At 36.6% G+C, this 12,198-nt stretch overlaps 1 protein-coding gene and 1 long non-coding RNA gene across 2 annotated transcripts in view; one reads left to right on the top strand and one right to left on the bottom strand.

Moving 5' to 3' along the window:
* The window catches only part of Lancl3 (LanC like 3), an 88,394-nt gene extending 76,713 nt beyond the window's left edge, over nt 1-11,681 (top strand). The window contains exons 4-5 of the mRNA XM_048336134.1: nt 5,816-6,023; nt 9,752-11,681. Of these exons, the coding sequence (XP_048192091.1) occupies nt 5,816-6,023; nt 9,752-9,911 (368 nt within the window). The 3' untranslated portion in view covers nt 9,912-11,681. The remainder of the gene's footprint in view (nt 1-5,815; nt 6,024-9,751) is intronic.
* Nucleotides 1,918-3,129, bottom strand: LOC125343629. The gene is made up of 2 exons (XR_007209356.1): nt 2,260-3,129; nt 1,918-2,038 (listed from the first exon to the last, which is right to left on the bottom strand). It is a non-coding gene; the product is annotated as an uncharacterized LOC125343629 (long non-coding RNA).
* Nucleotides 11,682-12,198: the final 517 nt, after the last annotated feature.

Raw genomic sequence — 12,198 nt, 5'->3', positions numbered from 1 at the left:
GCTGTAGCAAATGGTAGAGTGCTAGGCTTGAGCAAATAAAGCTCAACGACAGTGTGTAGGCCTTGAGTTCAAGACTCAGAACTGGCACAAAAAAAGGAAAAAGATGTATGAAATTAGTTTTGATAATGTATTATATAACTCAGTGGTCAACCAATCTAAAAATTGAAATAGTTCATATTTTAAAATATTCAGTGTACATCTTTAAAACCCTGTATATACTTTACATCTCCAAACTAGCTACATTTCAAAAGCTTTGTAGTCACATTGGAAGGTGCAGGTAGGAAATCTAGTAAATCATTTGGAGGCACTCATTTGCTACATAGCATGGGCAACTGACAGCTTGTTAGAAATCCCTAATCTCAGTCCCTGCTTACCGCATTGAATCAGAATCAGTAATTAAAAATGACTTAGGCAAACTGTGTGTGTGTTTAAGTATGAAGTACAGGTTTAAACTTACTTTCAAATTAATTTTTCCAATAATACCTAATAAAAAGTCTAGAGAAATGAGAAGCCATCCCCAGTGAACTTTTTGGAATTGAGCCTAGACACTTATCAAACTCCATTACCCACCTTACTTCTCCCTACTCCACCTTTACATAATCCCATTACACTGTTAATTAGGTCTTTGGAGAAGAGGAAATTTGAAAGGAGTCAAATTCAAACAAATCAATTAATTTTGGTTAATTGGCCAGGGAGATTTAAATATCAAAATAACACAGAATTTTGGATTAGGAGTGGATTTACTTTCAAGGCTATGCTTATTCGAATCATAATAGTATAGCTTTGCACTGTATTTGTTTTCTCTTCATTTGTTACCTGATTTTTAGTACCTCCTTTACCTCCTTTATGTAATATCATTAAATCAAATAGTAATTGTATTTTTGTTTGGTATAATTTGAGAAGATGAATAATATAGGTCATAGTCTGCTGGCATATTTCTTTGACTGCCATATTTACCTGTGGAAAGAATTTCAAGCTGTGGGCTTGCACATTATATGTCCAGGCTAACTCCTGCCAATTATAATTGGTACCCATTACTTCTTGTTTTAACCTTTTTGGAAAGAAAATACAAAAGTTATTTACCATCCTGAACATTGTATTTTTTTCTTGTTATACTCAATATTTCCATTTCCTCCTCCCTTTAATCATTCTCAATTATGGTTTCTGGATATCCTCCAAGCATTCTAGTACCCTTGAATATTGGAAATGTCCCAAATTAAATACAGAATATTTTAGAGGACTCAATGTGCTAGTAAAAATCCCTTAATAGAGTGGTAAGATAATCTGCTAAAATGAATGAATGAGCCAGTTAATTGATGAATGTGTCTTTGATGAGCAGTTAGTCTGTCCTTCCTATATATGAGCTACCATCTGTCTGCAAATCATGTACTGTAACAGTGCAGAACAGGATTCATCACAGTGGAGGCTTTATTTATCTTCCTTTATCATTTTGTTAAGTATTTTGAGAAGATTAACCATATGTTCCAAAGCAAAATCATTCAATCCACAAACTCACTTCACTACCAAAAGTAAAGCAATTTATAAATGGATAAAAAGTGAAATGGGGTCCATTATTTTGCCAAATCCAATCCCCAGCTCAAAGGTTTTGGTCTTCCTTTTAAGAATTGCTACAAAAAACAGCAACAAGAGTGATTACAAAATGAAGTAGATCAAAGAAAATCAGATCTTCCTGAAGGTGACAACAATAAAATCCTCCAAAATTCTAAAATAGGAAATAATCTAGAAAAATCATTTCATTTGTCTGAAGAAAAATATTAAGAGTAGATTTATGAGCAGCACAGATGGGTTAAGGTGGCAGACCAATCCTGTGATTAAAACCCTGCCAGAAATAATCCGCAACATTGAACTTCATTTATGCTACCTTATCTCTCCTTTTTGTTTCCTGTTGACTTTTCTTCAGCCTACCTCCACAGACCATAGCCTTAGGTATTGTTTATGCAAGTTAGAAATAGTTCCTGATTTTAGGCTAATAATTCTGGGTTCTAATTGCAGCTCTACCACTTTCCAACTAAATAACCTTGAGCTGGGGATATGGCCTAGTGGCAAGAGTGCTTGCTTCCTATACATGAAGCCCTGGGTTCAATTCCCCAGCACCACATATACAGAAAACGGCTAGAAGTGGCACTGTGGCTCAAGTGGCAGAGTGCTAGCCTTGAGCAAAAAGAAGCCAGGGTCAGTGCTCAGGCCCTGAGTCCAAGCCCCAGGACTGACAAAAATAAAAAAATAAAAAATAATAACCTTGAGAAAAGTCATTCTCTTCTGTGAAATATGGATGTCAAGATGGAGTAGGGAAACGCAATCTCTCTATCACCAGAAGGCCCTTTTGTACTTGGACCCTTGACATTCCTGAGGGAATAGCCCAGATGCTTTGCAAATACTCACACTTATTAAAAAAAAAACCTATAGTGGCATAGAGCTTATTCTCCACTCAATGCAGTAAAGCATTGCAGGAAAATTCATATGATACCTTCGCAGCCTTGATGACTCTGAAATACAGGATGGAAGTCATTTGCAAAATCATTAAAATAAATTCTGTGGCTAAAATAACCTCCCGGATGCATCGGGTTACATCATTACTGTGGCAACACTGACACTGCATTTCCTGTACTCTGTGTGAAACACAAGCATGAGTATTTTCAAAAATTCACTTGATAAGGCTCTTGACTTAGGAGACTGAATAAAGAACAGCTTTTGAAGCATAGATTGATCACTAAGCTTTGCAATTCTTCAGCAAAGTTACATATCCCAAAATGGACCTAAGTCTGGCTATCACAATTTGTTTTACTAGTTCTTACGTTTTCAATGATTCATTCTCTCAAACCATCTTTATTAAGTAATCATTCAATTCCTCAGTTGCATTTGGCAAGGCCAAACAGATTTAAATGTTTTTTCAAAGTCCCTTTAGCTTACCATTCTATGATCTAGGCTGCAGGAAGAGGATCTTTCATTTTGTCCCAGAACCACAGGATCAATAGCTTTTAAGTTGTTCAGGCTAATGTCCTGGTGTAGCAATTACACTGTCTCAGCACTTCTCTCCATATCTCTCAGTTCACCCCAGTTATGGGACCTGTGCTGGGATGAGAAATTAGTCATCACAGGGTCAATAGATGTTTACACATATCTATATCTAAGTACATATATATCTATATCTAAGTACATATATATATATATATATATATATATATATATATATATCCCTTTGTCATGGCCAAGCACCAGGCCACAAAGAAGGGGAACAGAATAAATTAAAGAAAGAAAGAAAGAAAGAAAGAAAGAAAGAAAGAAAGAAAGAAAGAAAGAAAGAAAGAAAGAAAGAAAAAGAAAGAAAGAAAGAAGATACAATTCCTGGAAATAGATTATGTTCATCTGAATTTGTGTAAGTAGCGCAGTTTATATAAGGAGTGGTGGAAGCCCAGAGAAGGGAATTTTAGTGCTGATTCTAGTTCCAGTAAAGGTGATGCCTGGGGTAAGTTGGTACAAGAAAGATAGGAATTTATTTTTCTAGGAGAAGTGAACAACATGAGCTTTTAGAAGTATGAAAGTTCTGTGGGTGGTGAAATTTTACTCAAATAAAAAGCTTCAGTCAGGGCATGCATGAGAAGTGTGAGAGAACAAAACAGGTTCTGGATCACAAAAGACTTTCTGTTTCATACTAGGGCACCTGGGTAAGGGAGCAATTTAGCCATTCCTGGCTCAGAGCACCTCCCTTTTCAACACACCCTATGCTGGGTGTTTAAAAGCTGAGCCTGTCAGGTGGAACCCATAAGGCCACAGCAACGTAGGATAGGGAAAAGAAGGCAAACCAAAGAGGACTATGTTCTGTGTAGCTTCAACTTGATTCTGCGTGGACATTAAGTGCCATAGACTATACAAAAGAAACAGAACAAAACACAACAAAATAGGCCCCAATGTTCTGTCTTGAGGCAAGGGAACCACCTTATGCAGCCCTGTATGGTTATAACCTGCTGAGGAGTGGATATACATCACAACTTTTCATCTTGTTGTGGGGAAATCTCTCACAAAAGTAGCATCTGTAAGCTCTATTAGCAATCAGTCAACTCCAGCAGGAACTGAGAGAGATGTCATTAACAGCATCTAGCACACCTAGCTAATTCTTCCTCATCTTCCAGTATTCAAGTTAGATGGTGACAATCTTTCTAGTAGGCCTTTCATACCACTAGCTATGGTGCAGGGGCTGTCCTATGTGCTCTCGTGACATCTGTATTTCTCACAAAGCCTAATGATTAGCTCTTTTTTTTAAAGATCTCTAGATACTGTGAGTGAATGAAAATTGAAATAAGTTCAATTCTTTTAAAGTCGTCCTCTAAATTGAGGCGGCTTTTGTTCCTAAAGCTAAAAGAAACCAATGACATAGATAAACTTTGTCAGTCTGTGCTTGATTGGAAAGCATTGGTTGTGCAAAGAGCTTGTTGTTATATAAGTATTAATCACAGGGAACATTAATGGGTATAGTTTGAGAGGATGAAATCATAGCTCTTATATAAATATAAATGTCAACAATTCTACTTAGCTCATTAAGTAATGGGAGAACCGAAAGGTACTAAAACTGATTCTGAAGGATATGGGAGGAGCAGACATGTTTATAGGTTATTGCAAATGCAGAAATGAATTTTCTTTATAGATGAAAACAGTTCTCCCACGGAAGTGGGAAGAAGGCAAGACTTTACCAAGAATAAGAGTGTCTAGGACAAGGCATTATTTGCAATATTATTGGTTTTCTACAAAGGAATTTCTATTTCTATCAAGAAGTAAAATAGCTTATTCAAAGCAAGGAAAGAAAGAGAGGATCTTGATAAATGAGTTAAGATACCCACTTCTTAATAGAATTTTAGGGCCTTACAATGTTAGCCAAGTTTTCTACCACTGAGCTATATTCTCAAAGCTTTTCCTGTTGTTTTGTGTTGTTTTGTTCTTGTTTTAGGTTTAGGAGGTAGAGAAACAATGTAGGAGCAAAATTGATCTTCTTACTAACCTCCTTTCTAAATATGGGATCCAGAAATTAGAATTTAGGGGAAATAATTTCTATTAATAGATGTTGATTCTCTTGTTTCTGTTCCTGTCTTTGTAATTGATATGACCTTTGTTGACAAGTTTTAAAGGAACATTTCTTACCTTGGAACAATGGAGGATTGACTTTATAGCTGGAGAAATCTTGGTGAGGTCATTTGGGATCATTGTTTTTCTTGAAAAGCTTTCAGTTTTGCTCTTATGAAAAGTTTACAAACTCTGAAGTTTTGTGGGGAATGAGCAAGCTGAAAAAAACAGTTAAACTTTCCAAATAGCCACATGTGCATACTACTTACTAGAGTGTATGCATTATTAAATATTAACCTATTCGTAAATTAAATTATGGATTTTACTACTCCATCTACTTCAATTAAAGTGTTTTTATTTCTCCAGCAGCCAACCTTGTGATACAATTGAAACAACTGAAACTAAATCCTACAGGGAAAAGACTTCTTCCCACAACATTCTATAGCCATGCATTCAAAATGTGGTCCTATCCCTGGGATGGAAAAACACTTGTTAGAAATGCAGTATTTCCATCTGAGAGTGGAAATTCGTGGTAGAGAACTTTCCCTAGAAGAAGTGAGGCCTTGGGCTCCATCCTAGGTACAATGAAATATCTAGACCTAATCTCTAAATATCTAGAGCAACATCTAGACCTAACATAGTAGAATCTGGGTGATTTTTCCTGAGGCTTTTACAATATGAGAACCTCTAGAGTATTAAGCTCTGAAACTCATTTCTGCTGTCTTTGATGTTTTCACAGGAATCGCTTATCTGTTTGCCAAAGCTTATCTGGTTTCCAAGAAGCCACAGTACCTGGACACATGTATCCGGTGTGGGGAGCTCACATGGCAGAAGGGGCTGCTAAAGAAGGGGCCGGGGATTTGTCACGGTGTAGCTGGAAGTGCCTATGTCTTCCTGCTCTTGTATCGGCTCACAGGAAACACAAAATACATCTACAGAGCCCAACGGTCAGCCATTCTTCTCAAATATATTTTTATATATATGTTTGAATTTCATTTTAATTTCTTGAATAGGTATATACTCATGTGTTTTAAAAAGCACAAAAACGTAACATCAGCAGTGCCTTATTACTATTTAATTAACTTCCATGGAGACATTGTCACCAGTTTCTTGGATATCTTCCTTAGGACATTTTATGTACATACATGCAAATAGAAGTGTACATATACAGTTTTGTCTTTTTTTTGGTCAGTTGTGGGGCTTAAACTTGGGGCCTGAGTAATATCCCTGAGCAGTTTTGCTCAAGGCTAGTGCTCTACCACTTGGAGCCATAGCGCGACTTCCAAAATTTCATCTTTTTTAATCAAAATTATAGCACCTTATTATCTCACTGCTCACTCCAAATCAATACATAAAGGCTATCTTCAATTATTTTTTATTAAAATAAAAATTAAAAAGTTCCTTCTGGGGCTGGGAATATGGCCTAGTGGTACAGTGCTTGCCTCGTATACATGAAGACCTGGGTTCGATTCCTCAGCACCACATGCATAGAAAAGGCCAGAAGTGGCGCTGTGGCTTAAGTGGTAGAGTGCTAGCCTTGAGCAAAAAGAAACCAGGGACTGTGCTCAGGCCCTGGGTTCAAGCCCCAGGACTGGCAAAAAACAAAACAAAGTCTAGAGGACCTAGTTTCATTTTGAAAGAAAATCCAGTTGACACAATGTAAGTCTATCCATGACAATACTCCATATTTAGCCCCTACTTCTCAGTTATCCTAGTGTGAAATTTCACCACCAGGATCTCTGCATTAGCTTCATAAGCCTCAAAGTTCCTTTTTTTTGCCAGTCCTGGGGCTTGGACTCAGGGCCTGAGCACTGTCCCTGGCTTCTTCTTGCTCAAGGCTAGCACTCTACCACTTGAGCCACAGTGCCACTTCTGACCGTTTTCTATATATGTGGTGCTGAGGAATCAAACCCAGGGCTTCATGTATAGGAGGCGAGCACTCTTGCCACTAGGCCATATTCCCAGCCCTTCCTTCTTTTTTTTTTTTTTTTTTTTTGGCCAGTCCTGGGCCTTGGACTCAGGGCCTGAGCACTGTCCCTGGCTTCTTCCCGCTCAAGGCTAGCACTCTGCCACTTGAGCCACAGCGCTGCTTCTGGCCGTTTTCTGTATATGTGGTGCTGGGGAATCGAACCTAGGGCCTCGTGTATCCGAGGCAGGCACTCTTGCCACTAGGCTATATCCCCAGCCCCCCCTTCCTTCTTGATAAGACAAATGCACCAGAGATTGTGGTCTTTCTCTTAAAAATAACAACTCAGAAATCTATGAATTTTCTTGTTGGTTCCGACTTGGTCAGAGTCCATAGGTTTTGATATATAATGTTCTCAATGACTTTCATACTCTTTTAGTTCTGTAGTGACCATTCTAGTTTCTATTTCTCTAAGAACATTAAAAATAAATAAGTTAGCTAGCTTGACCTTTGTGTAGTTTTTTATATCATTTTTGTAATGTTGACAGTATTTTTTGGAGATGATAGTACATAGGTATGATATACAAGGAAATTGCTTCTTACAAATGTTGCTGATATTCTGAATTACTATGTATTCATTAGAAATTATATTGGAATATACAGAAAATGCTTGTTTTATAATTTTAAGAAAAAGTTCAGGAAAGCAAGTCATATATGCTTTAATAATAGAATCAGTGTTTAGCGAGAAAATGACAGAAATATAAAAAAATTAATTTCTGGTTTCTTTTTGAGTGTGGTAGAATGTTTTTCTATTTTAAAAGTGTTCTGATATAGTATGTTTATGTAAAAAATAACAATTTCCATTTATATAATTTTTTCTGTATGTTCAGAGCCTAAAACACTACATTTAAAAAAATCTTTTCAGTTAATCTTATACACTTTTGCAATGTCAACATCTTTGGGGTAAATTGTGTAATGTGCCAAAGGTTATATTACACGCAATTATCAAATTTGGCTATCTTAATTCTGAAGCTCTTTTTCTTTTCACTGTGCCAGAGTGGTTTAGTGTGGTGTTTATAAAAGATCTTGTTTAAGGAAAAGATTATATCTCAAACAGATACCTATAATTTTCTTAAATTTTTAATGTAGATAAGTCAGAAAATTATCAACAGTAGCAATGACTTTGAAACTGCAATAATAGATTTTCTCATATTAAACTACTCAAGTTGCAGATATTGTAAAATATATTTTTGTTTAGGTAGGTCGGTGGTAGGTCATGTTTTAGTGTGCATTAGGCTGAGAGAGAGAATATCAGAGCAAGAGAGAGACACAAAGAGAAAGAGAGAACAAAATAATTAAGAATAAATTTAACTCTAGTGTATAGTTTATTTCCTTTGGGATTCTATGCATTTTCTTTTCTGCCTTCCTAAACATTTTTGAAGAATCAAGACTGTCAAATGATCTATAGGACTACAAAGGTAAAGATCTACCAGACAATATTCCATAATCATTGTATAGTTAAAATGTTTAAATTAATTCTAGAGATGCCTTTTTCTTCTAATTCTTACAATGTAAAATTGTGTTTAAATTATTACATATTTGAGAAAATAGTTGATAGAGAAATTGTACCAAACAAAATTGCAATCTGTTTCCTACCGATTTATTTTAAGCTGCCATCAATAATTCTAAGAGCTTTAAAAAGATAAAATAAGTAATTATTTCATTGGACACCCTCCGCCCTGTGTCAAAGCAGTAGTCTAAATTAGCATCAGTATCACCACACAGGCTTCACCAAGCTGTATCTTCCAGCCTCTGAATTATTTTTGTTGTTACTGGGAGTGAGTGGTATAAATCAGTAAAAATAAAATGGCATAAGTTATAGCACAGTAAAAGCTGTAGACTACTCTGAAAATGCTATAAATAGTCTGAATAGGATGTGTGGCAAATAAAGGTAAAAGAAAGAAGGTTTTCATTGAGAATTTAGAGGTCAGTGAGTTTTGTTAGGGTAGATGTCTTAAAAATAATCATCTTGTACCTAAGTTTCCTGGTTGATACCATCATTATAAAACGTTGTTTGCTTTTCCCATTCATCTTATTTCTTTGTTTGTCCAAAGTAGATTGGGTGAAATCTTGCCCATATATTTTCTTGGTCTCTGCCCTTTGTCACATAGCTAGTTCAGAAATAATATGCCTGCAAAAACACAGCATATTTACTTTTTTTTAAAAAAGGAGTCATTATGTATCAGTTTACTTCTCTTCAAGATAAATAAAAGTAGGACAAGGTATCTGTCTTTCACTCTTAGTTACCAGGTGGTGGAAAGAATGAAATCCTCAGAAAATAGCAAAGTTCATTGTCTCTCTCTTTCCCTCCCAAATTTCTCTCAACATCTCCCTTTTCCCTTTCTCACCTCTTTCTCTCTTCCTCTCTCCCACTCTCTTTCCTCCACTCCCCATTCTTATTATGTAGTCCAAGATAGACTCAGACTGCCTTAACCCTCTAGCACTGAAATTACAGTGTGTATATATTACAGTGTGTATATATTTGGCTCATCAAAATGCTTTGCTTTGCTGACTGTGAAAAGTACTTGGATTTGCCTGACAACATAATGTGTTGTAAAACATACAATTATTAAATAGGGGATTTTTTTTCTTGTCTCTGAAAAAAAATTGATGTTAAATCTTTTACTTAGCAGAAGAAGAAGGAGCAATTCAAGGACAGTAATATGGACATACACATTTTAAAAACTGTTCATTTTTTTTCTTCCTCAGGTTTGCTCAATTCTTATTTACCGAGGAATTCAAGGCTGGTTCACGGGTCCTTGAAAGTATATACAGCTTGTATGAAGGCTTCTCCGGGACGGTGTGCTTTCTGATTGATCTGCTGCAGCCCAATCAGGCTGAATTCCCTCTGTTCAGCGTCTTTGTTTAAAAGGTTCCATCTTCCATTATGGCCCTGAGTTTTCCTGAGCCCCCATTAGACAGTTTCCACATAAGACACCTCCAATGGTATCATAACCATGAGCCTTAACATTGCCACCAGAAGGATAAGAGCAGGCAGGTAAAGGCAGTATGATACCAGACTGGAGGGAGAACCTGCAAACTAAAGACACCACAACTCATATAAAAACTAAAAATTGACTATTTTGAGAGGTAGACATAAAGCCAGATCTCAGAGGGAAAGGAAGAGAAATGATCTATTTCTCAGTTAATGGCATAGAAAGCAAGACTGAAATAGGGACAATAGCAATAAATTGGTAATACTTTCATAATAGGAGAGCGAATTTTACCATCTGTGGATGCCCTCCACCCCGAAATTCAAGCATAAAGACAATCAGAAACTTAATTACATTTGCCCACTATAAACTGTTAGCAGGGATGAACTGTCAGGATGAAGGACACGAAGGAATCCCTTGGTTGTCCTAGGCCTTTACTTATTAAAATTCATTATTTTTACTGAATGGAGATATTTGTAAATGCATTTATTTTTAATCATTACCCTGAGCACTTTACGACACCATAACTTTATTTAAATGCTAAAATTGGAAGCTTCCTTGGGCCTTAGAATATCTCTTTTCCTAATTCATATTTTCTTTCCTCAAGCTCAATTAGACTAGGACAATTCAGGGTGGGAGGGAATATGGCTCAGTGGTAAGATGTGTGCCTAACATGCACCAGGCCCTGGGCTCTTTCCCAGCACTAAACAAATAATAGTTGAGCAAATACTGTAGGAAGTGTTACTGTCAAGTGTTTTTCTCAGTTTGAAGTGTGATCTGTGTATTGTCTATGCTAGTAATTTAAAAATACCTTTATATATGTAATATCTATAAGCTTTTTGTCAAACTGTAAAATAAGCTCTTGGTGAAAATTACTCATCTCAAAGATGAGGGTAATCACTACAAAGATGTGCCATTTGGTGAATTCTGTGTCACTTGGGATAGCTAGTCACTGGCCTAGAAAAGCATCAGTGCTTGTGTAAAGCATTATTGATTAATTTTACAGTATTAGATTAAGAGATGAGTGAACTTCCAGGATTGTCAGTGTACCTTCTAAGGCACAGGGTCTTCTGGAACTTGCTCATAATACACATTGTTATCATACCACATTGAATTCTGCTGTAAACACAAAAAAGTTGTAAAAGGCTTCAGAAAACAGTGGGCTGGAGAATACTATAGGTGCATCTAGAATATGTATAAAATTAATTTACCCCTATCCTAGAATTTAATCACAGACAACTTCATATATCACACGATGGGGAAACTGTACTGTATGAGACTTAGTCATTAGGTACTTTGGATATGTACGTATACCCCTGTACCTATGTATATGCTGCATCTATCCTCATAGAAACTTAAGTATCTCTTTTTTAGTTCAGTAGTTCCTGATTTGAATTGGGAAGAATTAGGGAAATACTGTTACCTAAAATCATTTGTATGTATGTTGGTGTGGGTGGATGCATACACCAATGGGTTTTCGTGGGATTGTGTAAGTGAATTTGTGTTCCTGTGCACTTTTTGAGGAAGAGGACCTCTACTATTTCTAAGATTTTCAGAATCTTACCAATAAAAGGTAAACATAATCTTTGGGCTGGGAGCCGGTGGCTCACGCCTGTAATCCTAGCTATTCAGGAGGCTGAGATCTGAGGACCATGGTTCAAAGCCAGCCCTGGCAGGAAACTCCCAGAAATGCTTATCTCCAATTAACCACTAGAAAACTGGAAGTGACACTGTGGTTCAAGTGGTAGAACGTTAGCCTTGAAATGAAGAGCTCAGGGACAGTGCCCAGACCAAGCCCTATGACTGACCCAAAACAACAAAATAAAAGAATCATTTGACTCTATATGTTTGCTCTGATCAAGACAAAACAGCACAGAATGACTTGGGAAAGCATGCAGCTTTTGGCTTCTTGTACCATTTACACATCCTCAAAATACAAGCATATAAAACTGGCCTCATTTATTCATCTGTGAAAATACTCAGCTTGGGGCACCATTGCATGAATAGAAGCTTTCTGATAACTCCTTAAGTTGAGTTCTAGATTTTTTTTTCATGAAGAGGCAAATGCCAAGTGGAAGACAAAATGCGTACACAGTGGTCCCCTTTTGAAATGAGAGTAGTGCCTCCTTTTTATCAGGTCACTTTAAATTTATTTCACATGGTCCCTACAGTTTGAGGACAATAACCATCCAATATCAGGACATATTAAAGGAATATCTGACG

Source organism: Perognathus longimembris, chromosome 28 (assembly GCF_023159225.1).
Source record: "Perognathus longimembris pacificus isolate PPM17 chromosome 28, ASM2315922v1, whole genome shotgun sequence".
In the NCBI taxonomy this organism is placed as follows: Eukaryota; Metazoa; Chordata; class Mammalia; order Rodentia; family Heteromyidae; genus Perognathus; species Perognathus longimembris.
This window is presented reverse-complemented; position numbering and strand designations above follow the sequence as displayed.